This window comes from Dysidea avara, chromosome 9 (genome assembly GCF_963678975.1).
Source record: "Dysidea avara chromosome 9, odDysAvar1.4, whole genome shotgun sequence".
NCBI lineage: Eukaryota > Metazoa > Porifera > Demospongiae > Dictyoceratida > Dysideidae > Dysidea > Dysidea avara.
In genome coordinates this window covers 4,315,292-4,336,233 of record NC_089280.1, presented here as the reverse complement: position 1 = coordinate 4,336,233, position 20,942 = coordinate 4,315,292, and the positions used below count along the sequence as shown (strand labels likewise).

Below are 20,942 nucleotides of genomic sequence, written 5' to 3'. Positions count from 1 at the left end.
GATTTGAGAAAAATTACACTAAGCATTGCAAGATATGTACAAGTTCTCAACAAGTTATTTCTTTTTTTCCATGCACTTTCATACACTTACAAAAAACTGCCATAGATCTATGGGCAAACTCTCTGAATCACAGTTGGTATAAATCTAACAAACAGTCATAAAGTTATGAGTGACTAACGTAATTATGGTACCGATTTTCTGTTACACTTGCAGGGCAAACAGTTGCTGAAATCCTTTGACTTCCATTGTTACAGTACCACTCAAATGTAACATCATCTCACAAGAACACGAGCGATTATAGATACATGTCACAAAACATCACATTGGATAATTTCATATCAAATCATCATAATGTTATTACTAAAGATTTATTATTATGTATGTGGTTTAACAACGTAACAGTGCATGGCTGCTGAAGGAGTTTTGGATGTCAAAATACTCACATCCAAGCTTTGAAATCTCACGGGGTATGCTGCAACTTGGCATGCTTACATATGCTGCTAAGCATTGTCATACAATGTCAGATCATGTCAGATCAACTTTGACTTTGATATGACATAATGTCAGATCAACAAAGACTAGTTATAATCTTCTCTGGCCTAGTAGCATGCTTCAGTTGTGAATAACTAAGTGTCTGTAATGTTTTTGCTGTATTGTTGCTGTGCAAATTGAATTTCTTATTGTTCTAAATGCCTAGTCTTATAATTCCAAGACAATTCATTATAAAAGACTAAAAGTTTGGCAGTCAACTCCTTTGTTACTATAGATACAGTACTGCTCAAATGTAACATCGTCTTGTGGGAGTGCAAACGATTAAAAACTTGCTAATTAAAGGCGTGACACCTGTTTTGCTTACAAGTATTCATCCCAAATGAACTGGATTAATACTTGTAAGTGAAATGGGTGCCATGCCCTTTAATTATCAAGTTTTTAAATTCAATTATGGTCATATACTGCAGGACATTTAAAACCTCTTTAGAAGCCACTAAAACATTGTGTGAACATGTGGTAGAATGGTGTAGATTGTACTTCATTGAAGGTGCAGGTTCGATTCCCTAGTCAGCCAACTGTTTTTGTTGTTTTGAATCTTTTAGGTATACACCTTTTGAAAGCTGTTCAGCTACTCTATTAGAGTTACTGATTCTATTACAGAATATCGATCTTTTTTTAGCAGAAAGCAGTTGGTCATCCTTGACTGGTTCAGTAGGTAATTGGGCATTCTTTGAGGTAATTGGTCGGTAGATGTCTGATGGCCGACCATTATAATCCACTCTGTATGAGGCAAACCATGAACCGGGTAAATCCATTAAGATTTCGGTATACAGGAAATTCAGCTAATGGAAGCCATATGGAAAAGAAGCCATAATGTTACCACAAGAATTCATTTATTGCATCATGCGATTAGATTTATGCAATAACAATATGGCCATGATGCTTGTTACAGCGCATGGCTGTGTAGTAAAAAGAAATTCGTTATTGTTGAGAGAGTAATAGTGAAGAAGACATTTACACAAGTAAGTAGAGTGGCAAAGAATGTTTCTTTAAGACAGTTCGCACTTTTCGCACAAAATTTAGGCAGCAAGATAATTTGTTTTAGTATGGTATCCTAAACAGTGAGTAGAGCACTTCTGCATCAGTTTACTAGCAAGTTAGACCTCTGTATTTGTGTTGGCTTATGTAATATATGTAGGAGTAGTGACCTATCATGTAAAGAAACAGCTTCTGTGGCTGTAGTGAATAGTACGGGCGATGTTTCACAACTCTGCAGATGACAAGAAATTTATAATTGTTAATAGCTCTGTTGCATTAATAGCTACCTAGTCGTCTGTGCTATTGGTCACTAACTAGTAGTCTGTACTAACGTCCAGTGTTGCAACAGTGGCTTGATACTTGTTCTGTTTATTGCAAGTTGATGTCAAATAGTTACTTCGAAGGTGCTGGTAAATTGCGATGTAACTCAGCAGATAAAGAGCTTGCTTATCTGAATTTATAGCTAATAGTAGAGGATACCTTGCTCTTTCAATTGCAATCAATCATCTGTGTTTAACATGTATGGTCTGTGTGCTAGAACTGTAGTTTGTAGAGGATGCATTTAATTGGATTTTAAATGACTTCCAGTATACTGTAACCTTAAGGTATAGTGCTTTTCCTAAATCACTCAGTGTGAACAAAGAAGAAGGAAGGAATGATGACAGTAAATTCTATTTCTACTATATGCATCGTAAATAAGTGTCATTATATGTATGTACCATGAAGCCACCTAACTTCAAAGGCTAATTTCAGGCCCATAAACCCTGGCTGGCCATGGTACAAATCATATGGTACATTTATATGTACCATGATGACCTTGATATGGGAGCAGTACTGCCCATTTCTTTATATAAAAACTTAAGTCGAAATCAATTGTGGGAATTTATTATTGGTCACATGATGAAAACCATTCGTCCAATTTTACATCCTACAGCACTCAGACAGAAGCGATTTGTCACCCTTGCCATTCTATGCATTGATAAACATTGGTGTAAGATGAGAACTAGTGCTATAGCATACATTCACAAGTGGTTCGCTGCATTTTTCAATACGAACATACCCACTTTTCGAGTAACACGAGATAAACACTCTACGCGAAGCTTACCCCTATAGATGTTTAGTAAATGTTGTAAATAGTCTGTAAAATGATGCAGTGGCTTTAAAATACTTGTAGAAGCGCTAAATTGGACTTTTCCGTGATACCCATAGGACTTGCCCGTTCATGTTAACAAACATAATCACAATGTTAGTTGCTGCTGTCCCATAATCGAATTTCACAAGTTGGTCTATATAACGAATTCGGTGGTTGGTCTCATATTGGTTTGGATGATTGATCACCCGCAGGTTCTTAGCCTGCATTGGCATGGTACATATCAGATGTATCACATACCCTCGTGATTTGCCTGATATGTACACCCATGCTCTCAGGCCTGACGGCTCTCAAGCTTGGTTGTACATATCAGGCAAATCACTTGGGTACATGATACAACTATTACATAACTCTTTTGCCTTTTGTTGAATAAATAAAAAACAATGATTTTCTTACTCTCCATGAACAGATTAATCTGATGGTGTATACATAAGTTTTATTGATTTGAACTTTGTTTTACCATGTACAAGTGATTAAAACATGATAATGTTTATATAGCATGCGTATCATTTTGTACTCAGTTTATTTTCAATACGTTTTATAACGAAATTGCATTTTGCAAAACCAACCAGATTTTGCTCAGATATTTATAATTGTAAACTTAAACCTCTAATAGTAGTGCTTAAATCCCAGTGTCAAAGTGCCTTGCTGGGGGATTATTACCATACAGCTAGACAGCTCCTGTGCAAAAGTTATTAGTTATTACATAATGATAGCTAAATTATTACCCTGTGGTCAAGACACTTAGACTGGTTTGTGACATAACAACTGCAAGTGGTATAGTTTACCAATAGAGAAATAGCCTAATATGGAAGAAAACACACCAGAACAGCACCTACATGTACTAAATCTTACAATGAAATGGTTAATCCTTTACATAGTAACACTATAATATTGTAATTTATCAAACAAATGTCAAAAAACAGTCTCTGTCTATTTTCAGTCACTCTGGCAATCAGTTTCAGCAGTGTACAGTGAAGAACTAACTGCTGGCTCCCTTATTCTATCTAAGGAGTAATCCTTGCCTTTTTTAGCCCTTGCACACCACATGATGCCACTCTGACACCATTCCCAGACAAAGGCGAATCGTACCTCCAGAAACTGCTGTCTTGTAAAAGTGTCCATTGCCTCAGTTCATAGCCTATATATCTACTAGCTATGTACGATGTTAAATTCGGACTCAATCTTGAACACACTAACAGGAACTTACTGCAAAGGAACTCAAACATGAACTTCTTTAGTATCCATAAACTGTTGCACAATCCTGCATGCTGCATATTTAGTTATTATAATATCCCATATACTTGGATGATAACATTGTTATTTCACTGGTCCTCACTTTGTCTCAGACTTGAGTAATGACAGTGATATCACCCTCGTAACTATAACATATACTTAAGACATATGTATGTACTAAGCATGTGGTAGAGGAAGCAAGTACTGACCTCTATACATGTCAATTACCCTATGACTGGTTTTGAGATGTTTGTGCAATAATTATAAATCTGCAAGTCTTCGGCTAATGTTTTGGAGATACATAATATTATACTCTTACATTATTTTGTTTGCTATATACATAAACATACTTGTTTATCAGTAACACATATTGGCTTTCCTTTGCCACTACAGTGCATCTTAATTGTAATGTTTGTATATGTAAAATGTGTAGGTGTTGGCACACATGATAAAATCAACCAACCACAATTGAGTCATCACATGAGTGCATATCGCAAGTTTCTGCAGAGCAAGTACAAGTTACTAGAATTGGTCTCTATTGATGACTTCCCAACATCATTGACTCTTGTGAAGATTGATAAACAAGGAAGAACAGTATCAACAGAGAACAGCAGAGATGACAATGTTACTTTATCTGAAGCACTTGATATCGATGATAAAATTAGAACGATGATTCTCATTGAAGGAAATCCGGAAATGGAGAAAACTACCCTTGCAGTCAACATTTGCAAATGTTGGGCAGAAGGCAGTTTATTACAAAACTACAATGCAGTTGTTCTATTGCCGTTGAATAATAAAAAGATACAAAAATCTCAAACAGTTGATGAATTACTACAGACTGCAGATGATGAGTTGAACAAAAATGTCATTTCAGAAATTACAAGGGATTTAGGAGAAAGAATTTGTTTCATACTTGAAGGATACGAAGAGCTACCTCACCAATGTTCTGTGCTTACTAAATTGAAAAAATATCTTCCTGAATGTATGTTGCTTTACATAACCCATCCTGAAGCTTGTGACAAGGACAGCTTGGAAATTTTAACTTCTCGAATTATCAAAATTGAAAAGTGTAAAGAAAATTCAATAGGTAAGTACATATACTTTCATGCACATTTGAACATGTTAAAGTGAGGAAAGTTATTGGAAATCACAAACAAATTCTCCTATACTATAGCATAATGCCATGTACTTAACTTAATTATACTAACTTGTGCTAAGACCATAACTTAATAACAAAAACAGTAGTACCTGTAGCTGCATGATAGGTTTTTCACTATAAACACAGCATGACAACAATGCTCCTTGATGATCTAACTGGACTTATAACAAGTGAGCATGACAACCACACCCCTTAATGGCATAACTACATTTTATCTGTACTATTAAGCCACCTAACTTTAGAGACAAATTTCAAGGTAAGTAGCTAATCATGGTTGGCCATGGTATACATTTAATGGCTGACTGTGGTAAATTTTATGGCTTTGATGTGGGAGCAGCACTGCCAGTTTCTTTTTATAAAAATTTAGGCTGAAATTGATTGTGTAAGTTTGTTATTGCTCACATGATGAACACCATCTGCCTCATTTTTGAATGTGGATAATGCCTACTTTTCTTATAACATGAGGTAACCACCCTATAGTGAAGCTTACCCCTCTAGATGTTCAGTAAACGTTGTAAACAGTTTTGAAATGATGCAGCAGCTTTTAAACAGTTTTGTTTAATTGAACTTTTCCATGATATCTGTAGGATTTGCCTGTTCATACTAGGGCTGGGCGATATTCCGATATTTATCGATATCGACGATATTAAGAACTGGCGGTATTAAGTTTACTACTGACGGTATTATCGAATCATCACGTGCATCATACGTTTCCATCACGTGCGTAAGCATAAGGGCGTCTGACGATGAGGAAGTCAAAGTTGACACCACTGAAAGAGACAACAAGGAGACCGATAGTGATGCTGTACTTGTTTCAAAAAGGAAAGCCAAAGCATTTGTGTGGAAGTATTTCAGCTTCGAAACAGATGGAAATGGCCTTCCTCTCTGTGTCGATTTACCAAAGTGTCGCTTGTGCCCAAACCATACAACGGTCGCTGCGAAGGATTCGAATACTTCGAATTTATACAGCCATTTGAAAACCAAGCATCCCGAGGAGTATGCTCTAGCGTGTCAAGCTAGCAAGAAGAAAAGCGAAAGTTTCAGCACAGAGGAAGCAGCCGCTCCGAAGTTAACACTCTTAGATTCATGGGATAAGCGCCGACCTTTGTCATCATCGTCAAGAGAGCACAAAACTTTGACTAACGCTGTCACATGCTGCCTTGCAAGAGACATGCTACCATTGTCCACTGTAGACAAGCCAGGCTTCCGGAAAATGTTACAACAATTTAATCCAAGGTATCAACTACCCACTCGTAAACACTTTACTAAAGTGGCAGTACCAGCACTAGTCAATGAGGTCAAAAGTGAAATTGAAGAAAAGATTAAAATCAAACAGTTGGACTACTATTCTGCTACTACAGATCTATGGACCTCAGCTGCTGGAGACCCGTATATGACTTTTACTGTCCATTTTATAGATGCCAACTGGGATTTAAAATCATATTGCCTCCAAACTCACTACCTTCCCATGGACCACACTGGGACAAACATTGCTGAGGCTCTTGAGGAAACCATACAGCAATGGGGCCTTGAAGTAGAGAAGCTAGTAGGAATCACTACTGATAGTGGTTCCAACATCAAGCTGGCATGTGACCTGCTTAATTGGAATAGGTTGAGTTGTTTTGGTCACAACTTAAATCTAGCTGTGGGAAAGGGATTAAATGATGCAAGGGTACAACGTACCCTCAGGGTTGTTAGAAGTGCTGTAGCTGCATTTTCAAGAAGTTGGAAGAAGCAGAGAGACTTGGTTATTGCACAAGAACAAAGGGGGCTAGAAATTCACAAGCTAAAAGTTGACGTAGTGACACGATGGGGCTCTGCATATGACATGGTTGAAAGAATGTTGGAGCAAATGGATGCTGTGAGAAATGTTCTTAGTGAAGACAGAGCCTCTTCACATTTATCACCCTCATGGCAAGATCGAGATGTTTTGCAGTCTATTGCTGCTGCTCTAAAGGGATTGAAAACCATGACGGATGCACTTGCTGCTGAAAAGTGTGTTACAGTTTCTGCAGTGAAGCCATTGTTGAGTCATTTAGCAGAGGAAGTGCTTGTGGCAGAAAATGATGACACTGACCTGACAAAGGAAATGAAGAAAAGGATAAAGGATGATTTAGAAGCAAGATATGATGATCCAGAACTCAGCTTTCTTCTAGAACTTTCTTCATTTCTAGATCCTAGATTTAAGCTCAACTATGTCAGCAATAGAGCAGAAATTTTAGAAGAGGTAGAGAAGGAAATGAGAGATTTGACTGACCGTTCAGTGGATGATTCATCACACTTACCTTCAAGTTCACAGTCTGGTAGTTCAGGAATGGCAGCTCCACCATCTAAGAAAGCAAAAGGACTAAGCAAGGTTCTTGGTCGCTGTTTGGGCAATAGTCAGTCGGTTCAGCTGACCCCTCGCCAGCAAGTAAAGCAAGAGTTGGATCAGTATTTAAGTCATCCGCAGCTAGATGTTGAAGCGTCTCCTCTTGACTGGTGGAAGACTGAAGCTGTTAGATACCCAAATGTGGCAAGGCTAGCACGTAAATATCTGTGTTTGTGTGCAACAAGTGTAGCCGCTGAGCGTGTGTTCAGCTGTGGAGGCAACATTGTTTCTTACAGAAGGACATGTCTGAAACCAGAAAGAGTTGACAACTTGGTATTTTTGGCTCTAAACATGAAAAACTAGTGTTGTCTCAGTTGTACCACTTATGTAGTTATCTGATTGTCATGATGGTTTATATATTTTGAAACTTGTACCATGTTAGATGTTGTATGTAACCTATAGTAGTTATCTTGATGGTTTGTAAACTTGTATTACACAACTTGTAATGTCAGACATGTAACCTATAGAAGAGAAAATAACAAGTAATATTGATTAAATAACGTAAAATTATACAATGGTAATATTGCAACACAATATATCGGGATATTTAGTAATATCGTCAAAAACTATGATATGATATATCGCCTTGAAATTTTGGGATATCGCCCAGCTCTAGTTCATACTAACAAATGTAGTTGCAACGTTATTTGCTGCTAACCCATAATCAACTTCATTGCAACCTTTTTGTCTCTGTGGCTGATTAGAATCACTCTTGCTGTGTGTGCAGTCTCATTTGTATTGGCCTTTACTGACTTGTGCATGTCTTCTTCTGTAGCAGCCAAATGGTTGAAGCATATCTGCCAGATCTACATAGTTCTCTTATTTCCATCAACGTTGAAACCGGGTCACTACTGCTGACCCGGATGACCCACTGACCCGGATAGCAATCCGGGTCAGACCCGGATTAATTAAAGCCGAGGTGTGCGATAAGAGCTATGTTTCGGCTAGTCTCGAACGAGCGAGCGAGACTACGTTTTGAGCGTTCGATTCGTGTTGAGTAAATATTGCAACTTCAGCCTAGCTGTAGGTTGAAGACCAAAAAAAAAAAAAAAAAAGTCATCACCTACTAATAGCCATAGATACCCTCAGTTTTGTGCTACATACTGCACTTATCAATAAATGGGCGTAGCTGAGCGTATGTTTGTAACGCGATAAGTGGGCGTGGCTCATGAAAGAGCTACGCGATAGCGTTAATAAGTTTCCACGTCATCAAACGAACAATTTCGTTTCTCACATGATCCAATCCGGGTCAGACCCGGATAATTTGTAAACCGGGTCGGACCCGGATGACCCGGAGAAAATGTGACCTGGATGACCCGACCCGGTTTCAACGCTGATTTCCATACCAGTAGAATCCAGCTAGAAACAATGTTGGACAATGTTGAGTTCTTGACTGGCCCACCTGAATCTGTTTGTCTTCAGGAAAAGAGATCTTAGTCACTGTAACTGCAAGATACTATCCGGTACAGTCACCGCCAAGATAACTTCCTGTTCTTGCCAGTCTCTACTTACTCTCTGTAATCATTGATGTTAGTAGTAGACACGGATGGTAGTAAGGCTGCTAACTTGAGCTGTGGTGGGTGTTCACAAAACACCACTGATGTACTGATCCCACTGCAAGCCAAATTGTACTGCATGTTTGCTGAACATCATCTTAAAACTTCTGCTAAACCTCTCAACTGCTGCATTGCATTGAGAATGATTCACAGTGGTGTTCAATTTTCTCATTCCTGACATCTTACAAATGTCCTTTATCAAGACCAAGAGGTTTGTACCTAGAATTGCTTCAGGCACTATATAACTTCTTCAACTAACAACTGGGCAATATGCACTGCTTTCTGGTCTGGTGTAGGAAAACCATCAGCCATTTCATAAATAAGTTTTGAAACACATTTATGTAATGGTTACCTATAGAAGTGATAGGTAAATCTTCCCCAACTATCTAAAAGGAATGCTATGGGATGTAGTGGTGATCTCTGTCATCTCCGTAAACCTTGCACTATGACACACTTAAGGATAACTGTTAGAATATTCTAAAGCATTAGTGTGCATTCATAGCCACCACCAATTTGCACAAAAGTTCTGTAAAGCTTAGGACCTGAGAAGTACCCTGCCAGCCAATATTCCTGTTTTATCCTTCAATGCATTTGCTGTGGTACCATTACTTGTGACATCTCTGTCTGTTTGGGACCTACATAATAAAGTGTGTCATTGAAAACGGCGTAGCTTTAACTGTTGATTATTACTAGTATATTACAAATTATTAATTTAAAAATGAAGTAGGGATCCAAGTGATCCCTACTTCATATTTAAATTAATACTGTATGCTAGTTTGTTTGGTTTTTGTTATAGCATACAACTAACCGTAAATCAGGAAAAATTCGTCATCTAAAAATTTTCGTCGCTGGCTGTATTGACGAAAATTAAAATGACTTAACTATTACAGGGATAATTCGCACATACAAATATTAACGTATAGCTAGTTATTCCGTCAAAATTTTTTTGTCGATTATGCAAGTGACGAAAATATGTATCGTCAAAATTTTAATAGACGAAAATTTTCTTTGTTGAAATTTTCCTGATTTACAGTATACGTATGACTGTGTTGTATTAGAGTATCTTGAGTCAGCCTTTCACCTACCGGGGATGTGTCACTATTTCATATTTTCACTGTGCTAGCATTATAAATACAGCTAGACTAATAATAAGGGGTGTGGTCATCGCAATCTCGTAAATGTAAATAGATTGTTAAGAGGAACACTAGATTTCTATTAATTTGTTAATGTTGCTCTAATCATGAAATTACAGGTATATACCAAGCATAAGTACTTTAAATAATTTTGTGATATCTAAATATGCTGCTCAAGGAAAGTGTTATGGTAAATTAACACTTTAATATGGTCTCGTTGGATAAAGAAGAGGATGAACAGATTTTTATAGGTGGAATTTTAGGCAACACGTGTCATATTTGGGGATCCCTACTTAGTCACTATCCCACTGGGGACCTACAAAGAAGACTACCGAACGTCTGTGAAGTAGTGAGTCAGAAACATGATACTAAAAATGTGTTGGATGCCCAGACCAGGTGGTGATCGACTTGATCCAGAGACAGTTGGTAATACCTGAGGAGCCACATCTCAGCCCTGGGATCCAGGATTTACTCTGCATCAACACAACATGACTTCTTCTGTTTTATTAGTGGATTGATTTTTAGTTACTACTGTTCAGGAAGTTCTCCTTGTGCTGTCTCAGTGGTTACTTGGGCTCTCTTCCCTTATAACTACATCATGTACATCAATTGAGAGCAGGTTAGATCCACCTCAAAAGAAACTGGAAATTCATCTTTTCTATTGTACCTCTGGCTCTATCTCACTGGCACTTCCAAGCTCTTAACCACTTTTCAGTTGTTGTAAACCAGTATGGTTGAGAAGCCTTGATCAACTGTTACTAATGAGTCATCAACTTGTAGACAATTATTATGAAGTGATTTGTCAGCCTCTACCAAGACAGATACTCTGATATTCTTAACCCTCACTGGTACAGCTGTAGAGTGATATACAGGCAGGTAGCATATAGATCTAATTAAATTTACTGCTGCAGGCTGAGTAGCAATGAGGTCCTTGTTTGACATGTCTAAGGAATCCTAGTTTCCTGTGCCAGTTTAAAAAGACTTGGTAAAGTAACTGGTTTGTGGTCTCTCAGTTTTCATTAAGCACTGCTGCTTCTTCTTGACCTCCTTTCTCTGGTACACAACTCTTTGTAATTCTGAGCATTAGAAAGGTGACTCCATCAAGTTCTAACCTTTCCTTCGGTACTTTAGTAATGGCCTGGTAAGATTCTTATATTCTGGCTTCTTGGATTCTTTAAGTGGTATCCATTCATTCCATCTAGATGCTCTCTGTCTCTCCTTGGTAATGAAAGATCTACTGGTGGTGCCTTTCCTTGGAGAGGAGCACAAGCCCAACTTTTTACTAAATCTAAGTATTTCAGTAGAACTTATTGGTTTACTAGGACATCAGACAACAGTGTTTGACTTATTTATACCTGTTGGCTAGATTGACACTTAAAAGGAAAACTTCTAATTCTGATAAATGATCTTATCTGGAGTTACAGACCTACAAAGTAGCAACAACAGAAAAATCAATTTATACAGCAAGTATAGGGAAAATAAATTACAAATGCTTACTAAAACAATTGTAACTTACGAACGGATTGATGTACTGGGCTGAACTTTTCACCATCGTGTTCACCATGGATAGGGGAATCATTTACTGGGTATGTTTGTCCTTCTATCACCTTTCTTCACTGCATACAAAGGCAAAACTCATGAAGAAAATTGATCGCATACTATTGCTTTGACGTGATGTAAACAAACGCTCATAACTTGCGTATCCTTGGGTCTACTGCAACAAAACAAAGAGTTTCCAACTCCTCATGAGTAGGCGAATGAGATGATATTCAGGTTTTTATTGTTAGTCCCTTCCTTCACTAAGAAAGAGGCATTCAAAAAAATTTATGGAATTTTTTCAACAATACGCAAATATTTCACCCAATGTTTTCAATACTTTATACTGGAAATTTAGGTTTGTGCTGTTGTGTCTGGTTTTTGCAGATTTGGTCACATATGCCAAAGTAGGGACTTTCACACTGATCTATGTTTTAGTACCATCATTTATCTCTTGTTTTACTACTTTTTATTGCATAGATCCCTACTTCATTTTTAATTCTTTTAAAATACCAGTTTGTTTGGTTTTTTTGTTGTAGCACAACTAGGTACAGTGTAGCTTGTGACTGTTCTATTAGAATGTCACACATGACTGTTGTATTAGAGTATCTCAAGTCAGCCAAGGGGTTTATAGCTAGCTAGACCAATAAGGGTTGAGGTTATCTTGTTTACTGTTAAGTAAATAGCTAGATTGTTAAGAGGTGTGGTATCCGTACTCCATCGCTATTAGTCCACCTAGATTTTTATTTGATGGGTGTGGTCATGAACCTATTGCAAATGGGATCCCCATTGCGAAGTTGCAAATATATACTACTAAGCTTGTATACCGTATAGTAAAAAACTTTGGCGGTAAAAACATTTGGTGAAAACCCATTATTGCAAAATTGACAAAAAAAAACTTTGGCAAATGGGGCTTCACCTGAAAATTCTCAGCTACCATGTACTCAAACGCAACATCACTACATGAAAGTGCGAGTGATTAAACAACTCAACAACTCACCAATTAAGGGGCGTAGCAGTAATTTTGATCATGGGTCTTTATCCCTTACATTGAGGGATGACGACTCACGTTAGAAAGTCTTTTTTTTTCAGAAAAAAAATGCCCACACAAAATAAAAAAAGCAGTCCGGCTACGCAAGACTATAGCTACCGTACAAGTATAAGCATTCCTTGCTGGTTCTTGTAATGTCAAGAGCAATCTTTGAATTTTCGTGAACTCTTGTGGGACAATGAACCTCGTGGCAATCAAAGGAAATACCCATGACACCTGTCGCGGTACTTCGATACCCATCTGCTCATGTGATTTCTAAAAATAATTGGCAGATAAAACTCTGTGATTGTAAGGCTATTCGCCAAAGTTTTTTACTATACGGTACCTCTTATAATAGTGCCAGGACTAAAGCGCTTCTGAAATCCAGCTCTGAAATAATTCTGTGGTGTCTAAATATGCTGCCGAAAAAAATGTTGATACAGAAAATTAATGCCTTGATATGGTTTCATTGGATGAAGAAGACAAGTGGCCTGATTGAAGATAACAGAAAGGATGAGGTGCAGAGGGCTTGTACTCATTGGAACCCCAAATCCCACTGGTGAGTTTGTTATTGTGGTGTAAAATGGTGGCCGTGCGCTGTTTCGTTTGGTCTCTAGCCTTGTGACTGTGGTCAGTGAGGCAGTGAGATTAGAATGTGAGGATTTTTAAAAATTCTATATCCAGCCACCTATAAGTGTTTTGCTATATTTAATGTATAATATGGACTCGTAAAAGTGATTTTTGTCGCATAAGATGTCTCTAGGATGAAATCAGAAGCAGAATTTTGGGAAGTCCGCAAAATTTTTGGGGCGATTCCTACTTAAACAACACTACTGTACCATTTGATAAAAAAAATTAATGCCTTGGTATGGTATCTTCTTAAGAAAAAGACAGTGATGACAAGGATTGGTGAATTCAAAGCACAGAAAGCAATTATGTACTTGTTGGAACCCAAAAGGAACACACAAGAGTTTATCATTGTCATGTAAATGGAAGTTGTATTATGCTCTAGCCTTTCAAACTGGCTGACTTAGCAGACAGGCAGGCAGGCAGGCAGGCAGGCAGGCAGGCAGGCAGGCAGGCAGGCAGGCAGAGACAGACAAACAAGCAAACAGACCAATAAATGGATTTTGGTGATTTTTTAATTGGATATTGGCATTAGATCATAGAAGACTAAATTTTCAGTGCTAGAATTGATTCAGCCTCCTGTGAAAATATTTTTCTTCACATAAAATTCTTCTAGGATGGATTTTGGTGCAAACGTTTAGAGTGTGAATGGGATGCCATTTTCTTTGGGGTGACTTCTACTCTACTGTACAGCACTATGATAAAAAAATACTTAGCTAATCAAGTACATAACTACCTATTATAAGGGAATGCTAAAGCTAGAGGATTGTCATCATCATCATCGTCGTCATCATCGGTGCGCTGTAGTGCCCAATACCTCTTGCTTTGTGTCCGATATTTCATACCTCAGGTTTTTTCTTGCATTCTAGCACTCTAGATCATTTCATTATGCTGTCTGACAATCAAATCCATTATTTGAAAGCTTTCAATAGTATTATGTCAAATGTACTGTGCTTAGTGTGCTACAGAAGTTGTAATGGAGAAATTTTTCTTGCTAAGTAAAAATAAGTAGCAAAGGTTACTACTCATATACTAATCTCTGCCACAATACTCTAGGACATGTCAAATAGTCCTGACAAATGGATCTTCATGTATTTGCTCAATTCTACATATTGTACAAGTTTAACCGCAGGTTAAACAGTGTTAACTAGAAGGTTATTTTACATTCATATAGTTAGCACTGTTGATCTAGAAATATGAACAACAGTGTAGTCACGTGTACCAACATAGTGTGGGCAGGAATTTTAAATAAGATTGAGGTGCCCACCAACTGGTTACTTAGCTACGTTCAACAGACAAACCGTAGTGAGCTGGGAAGCTGCTTTTCCCACCCTCCCTCCCTTTAATTCACCTAAATTCGTCTCCATTGATCATGCCTAACCTGGTATGGTTAATGGGACATGAGTTTAGGGTGTCAAAATATGGACAGCTGTGGGGTTGTTTACCACATGAGTTTGTATAATGAAGATTTGTAGTGGCTGAATTGTCTCCCGGATCACGTGAGCATCTCACGTGTCCCCTAAACCAGGAATATGGTTAGCTACACAATAACAATACAAGACAATTCAGCCATTCCACCCTGACACACCCATTCCTCCACACGAGCCTCATATGTATTCATATAATAGTATTGGTTGGTCATAGAAACTGCAACTAGTTAATACTCTTTATACTGTCTTAATTCCAAAAATATAACGTAATGCTATAGAATTAATCTGCCAAGACATCTGTAAATAAGCCTTTTATTTAATTTGTGAGCCGTCAACACATGCTTCCAATGTTTACAGATTAATTTTATTGATGCATCGCTAATCACTATAGAGTAGTGTCTATCATTAGTGGGTATTGTGGCAAAGATAAATAGTAAATTTCATTTTGCTTTACTGCATGTACATACGTTGTGTTATGGTGTTATGTGTGTACGTATACCAACTTGAAAGTTGTACGCTGTCCTTGTATTCACAGATGATGTAATCACCAACATGAAAATTACAAGCATCAAAAATTACAAACAGCTGAATGTTTTTAAACTCTACCAAATTATAGCACTATTAAAAAGTAAAGATGCTACAGCACTTATCACCTTATACGCACTTACCTCAAAAAATAGAGAGAGTAAACCATCCATGTCACCAAAGTTTACAGATATAGAGAAAATTTTTCATAATCCATTTGACAACAATCATAAAAGAGTAATACTTATTGAGGGACGTCCTGGAATTGGTAAGACTACACTTGCTAATGAAATTGGTTTTAGATGGGCTAAGGGTGAGCTGTTGACTTCCTGTAAACTGTTATTTATTTTACCATTAAGAGATCCTACTGTGCAGAAAATCTCCTCATTAAAAGAATTTGTCTCATATTTTACACATTCAACCAAGGAAAAAAACTTACTTTGCAGTTATTTAGAAAATAAAGGTAATGTCACTATAATTCTTGACGGTTTTGATGAGTTAAACAATAAACTGCATGATCGTTCCTTTTTCATGAAATTGATTCAAGGCCAGTGCTTGCCAAAGGCTAGAATAGTGGTGACTTCACGACCTCAAGCCTCAGCTTGTCTGCATGGTAGACTTGATCAAAGAGTTTTAATTTTTGGATTTAGCCGCGATAGCCGGGAACAATATATCCATGATGCCCTTAAAGGCTTTTCTTCAGAAACCTTATGGAAACATCTTCAACAACATCCCAGTATTGATGTATTGTGCTACACACCATCAGTAATGGCTATCATCACCTTTGTTTACTTGCATCAGCCAGATGAACTCCCATCAACTGCATCCAAATTGTACAAAATGTTTGTCTTACTCACAATATATAATTACGTGAAAAAAGAGAAGATGATATCTGACGACATCACCATCAATGAGGTAGAAAAATTTCCACAGTCAATTAGCAAGTTTCTGCAACAGCTACAAAAGTTTGCATTTAAATCTCTTGTAGAAAACAAATCTGTGTTCACTGAAGAAGAAATACTAGACGTATGTCAAGGTAATCTGGCGTGTTTTGGACTGATTCAATCCATTGAGCATGTCCACAGTTCTACCAAGTCTTTTCACTTCGTAAATTTTTCAGTTCAAGAATATTTAGCAGCTTGCTATATCACAAGTCTACAATCAGATGAGGCAGATCAGCTATTTAAAAATTTATTTTCCAGTATTGGTTGTGAGGAAGTTTCTGATCATATGGTTCGCTTCTCCAACATGTGGATGTTTTGTTGCGGTCTTACTGATGGAAAAGATGTTTCTCGATGGCAAACTTATACCACTAAAAATATAGAACTAAAAGGAACTTTTAAGGCTCTAACATTATTGTTCTCTAACAACGATACCTTTTCACAAGAACTTTTAGAAGATCCTACAAAAATCTTTTATTCATCGCAATGTTTTCAAGAAGCCCAAGATGATAGGCTTTGTGAGGTTTTTTCCACATCATTCAATGATAAAATACTTAATCTCAGAGATAAGCAATACTCGATCCCACACCATGTAGAGTCTCTGGGAATTTTTCTGGCAAGTACAAAATGGACAAAATTGATTTTGTCTAATTGTCAAATTGGAGATGATGGTATCATTCTGCTTCATCGTTATCTGTGTAGAGATACCAAAAAAGACCAAGAAATTTCAGTAATTGATCTTATGGAAAACAATCTTACTGATGTGTCTTTGCCTCTCATATCTGAAATAATCATTTATTGTTGCCCATATACTTTGAGGTTAGGTTGTAATCAGTTTTCTAGTTTGGAAGATATAACTAAAGCTGTAATCATTTCTTCTGCGCCGAAAGTGCTTGACGTGTGGGGTTGTAACATAACAGCTCAAGGAGCAAAAGCAATAGTTGACATGATGAATCATATAGTGGAATTGGTTATTAGTAACAACAACCTCTCAGATGAAGGAGCAAAATATGTAGCACAAGGACTGGTCAAGACTAAAAGCCTACAAGTGTTGTACATTGTTGATAACAAAATTGGTTCAGAAGGAATAGTCACCATTGCACGTGGTCTTTCACTGAACACTTCACTGAAGGTACTAAACATGACTAACAATGTCATAGATCAAGATGGAGCTAGAGCAATTGCTGATGCCATTCTGAATAACAATACGCTAGATGAACTTTTTCTATGGGGTACCTTGAATGAAGAATCGGCCATTTTGCTGCTAGAAATGTTATGTAATTCTAACAATACCATTACTAAGCTGGGATTACCTGAGAAGCTTTCCACCAACAATTGCATAATAAGCTACATGGAAAATATTAACTTCACAAGAAAAAGGTATAATAAACAAGGTATAGAATTTGACTTTTACTAGGTCCAAACATGCACTGTATTAATTGCTAATACATACAGTATATATTTAGCTATTTTAGTTGCACACAGCTATGTAGTTATATGTAGTCTAGCTTAGATTTATAAAAACTGTAAACCTGGATAGTTAAATAAGAACACTAAATAGTTTGTTGTCTGATAGCAATCTTATGTTTGTACGCTAACATTAAACATGTAGTGATAATATTTGTGTGTAAATTATTTTTGTTTGCCAAGAGAGACCTGTTGATATGCATCACAAAATAGCTAGTGATGATGATCACAGCATCAGCGTGCAAATATGTAACCAAACATTCATCATGCATGAGAAAACGTTTAGGGGTGTAATTATCATGATAATTGATACCATTATGAATTAATAAATCTTCCTAAGCAGCCATACAACAATAGCAATGGATGGTACATACACTTGTGAGAAGGTTCTCCAATTCAGGGGTGGATCCAGTGGGTTTCTGAGATTTTTCAGAAACTGGTCAAGTATATTCAGACAATTAAAATTTGCAAAGGTATCAAATCGAAATACTCTAATAGAGCAGTCAACTATCCTAATAGAACAGTCACATTTTGTAAATTTAAGATTTACATAGTTTACCTGAACCAACACAGTGTAAGGGTGATTGAGAACTGAAACTTTTCCTGGGACATGCCCCAGAATGGCTGCTATATGCTTCAAACTTCACATTGCTCCAGCTCTTAACTCTTTTGTCTTCTCCTGATACTATGCCAACAGAAGTAATACGTATAAGCAGCCTATAAGATTGTTTTGGTGAACTTTGTTATCAGACTCAATCTAGAGTACACAATTTTCAAAAATTTCCTGGTGGAGCATGCCCCAAGACCCCCCTAGATCTAAGTATACATGCAACTAAAAGTTTGGAAACGTTTCACAAAATTCCTAGAGCTGCCCTTGCGATTAGTTGTGACAATGCTGAAAAATACTATTTTAGTAAGCATACTCATCTTTACTTACATTGAGATGTTATTGTGTGACAACAATAATGTATAAGGTGCTGTAGTTACATTATTTCATGGCCCTGCTGTAGTTCCTTTCTTGCAAAGCAATAGTTTTATAATGCCATATTGCTTCATGAAGATTGTCAATAATATCATGAAAAATTGCACTCACAAGAATATCCACTTTTATGACATTGTTCATAATTCTAATTTCTCATGCTGAAACTAGTCAAGCTGCAGAAGCAAAATATTATTGATTTCAGTTTTAGTATTATACTGAGACTTATTCTAGTACTGTTAGTATTTGTTGAAATGGCAGTATCAGCTCTACCTGGTTTTATGGTTACTATTCCCAGGCATCTAATGACATCTTCGGAGAGTGACTGTGGAGATTTTGGAGTTTGTTTTAGTTTAATTGGAGTCTCTGTTATCACTTCCATGGACAAATCTAGGAGGCTAGATGCATCCATGTCTTCTAAGTTGCTTCTTGTAGGAGAGATAAAAACAGATATCAGCCTAGACTTGTGAATTTGTATTGTATATGTATGTATGTATGTTATTAGAGAGTGGAGAAGGAGTGAAGAAAGAGGGAACTCTGAAGTTCAAAGTTCCAGTAGACTCTAACAATGGTATTGTCAATAGTCAGGTAACTAAGAACTCTATTAGCAGCCACTTATTAGCAGAGTAGTTTCAGAGTACTCTCAGTGCTCCCAATAACGGTCTGTTGTCTGACAATTTCTAGACAAATTAGCCAACATAACTGTATTTGGCAGGACATAATGTCCTATCAACAGAACTCACAAAGCCTATACATTTGATAACTGTTTGTTTCACTGATAATAGCTGTCACTTGGTTGCTAGGAGATTAAACATTCAAGCCACCCAAGGGAGTGACCACAAATGTACCAATGCCAACCCCTCAAATTTAACAGTGCCTCAGCGCATAAAAGAATGCCTATCCCCGCAAAAACAAAAGGAATGCCTACAGCCAGAGTGCCTTACATTAGAGAATGCCTACTACAGCTGCAGGCAGTGTTAAAGGTCACTTGTGTCCATGCAATGTAAAAGTATGACTGAACAACTGTTTTTGTCAGATCATTTTTTGTCCTGGAACTTAAGAATTCTTATCAGGAGTGCTGCTCTCTTCACTTGCATGATTTTAAACAGCAATTTATGCAGTGAACTCTCTTTATAGTTTGGGGAATAATATTACGTAGGTGAGAAAAAGAATTGTCAGAAAGAAAAATTGGAAGTTTAAGAGCATCGTAGACTTAAGCCATTATATAGGAGGTTGTGCTGGCTAATGGCAGTGTTATAATAAATTTTATAGTTGGGGATTAGAAGTGGTCACATGGTTTAAATGCTATAAATTATTTCAATGCATGTTTTATTTGTATCCAATATATTATTGCAAATCTGCTTTGTACAAAATTTTGCCTCATGCACCTATATTACTTATGAATATAGGTATAATGACTACTTTATTTTTACGAATGTATGCATTTCTAACTGAGGTTTATAAAATTAAAATCCACAGTTTGCTCTGATGAAATAATGCCTTTGACACAGTACTCGTACTCAGGGATACAAATATTAATTTAAAGATTCAAAGTAGGGCTGGCCATTGGAGAATATGGTTGTCAGGTATCGAGATATAGGTTAACCATTATCGCACAGCCCTAATTCAAAATACTACAAAACTGGGATTGAAGCAAACATCAAATATGCCAGCATAATAAAAAGCAAATTAGGCTGGAGTGCATAATGTTAATGTATTAGGTGGATGTTTCTGATTATGGAGCTTAATTCCACGAAAATAGATTGATACTCCCTATTAGAACAGTCAGTGGAAACTGCAATAGAGCACTCAAATGCATTGTGCTTAGCTCCTAGCCTTACTCTCTAATAGAACAGTCACCTTGTGGTGAAATATTCTAATAGAGTATTCAATGAATGACACTGATTAAAATATTTCTAGAAAATTGTAAGAAAAGTTGCTAACCTAGGAGCATAATGCAAGCAAATGGGAACAATGAAGGACATAATATTGGGAATTCCTGAAAGCGTAGTGAGCAAAATTTTGAGCACATTTAACTCAGGCCTAATAAAAATAAAATTGCTAAAAAAAGAAACCTAAGAGCAGCAAGCATGTCATAATTAGGGTCATGGTGCCTTCATACTGATCAAAAGTTCATAATAATTATGAGCTCACATGTCTTGGTTCAATAGTAGGACCACCACACTCCAGGTTAATTAAAGTACCAAGTTCAGAGATATCACTGTAGAAAATCTGATGAATTCACTTGCAATTTTGTCCACTTAAAATTTAA

At 37.0% G+C, this 20,942-nt stretch overlaps 1 protein-coding gene across 1 annotated transcript in view; it reads left to right on the top strand.

Moving 5' to 3' along the window:
- LOC136266322 (NLR family CARD domain-containing protein 3-like) overlaps nucleotides 1–17,879 on the top strand; it is a 32,643-nt gene extending 14,764 nt beyond the window's left edge. Inside the window, exons 3-4 of the mRNA XM_066061332.1 lie at nucleotides 4,350–5,003; nucleotides 15,294–17,879. Coding sequence (XP_065917404.1) covers nucleotides 4,350–5,003; nucleotides 15,294–17,641 — 3,002 coding nt within the window. The 3' untranslated portion in view covers nucleotides 17,642–17,879. The remainder of the gene's footprint in view (nucleotides 1–4,349; nucleotides 5,004–15,293) is intronic.
- Nucleotides 17,880–20,942: the final 3,063 nt, after the last annotated feature.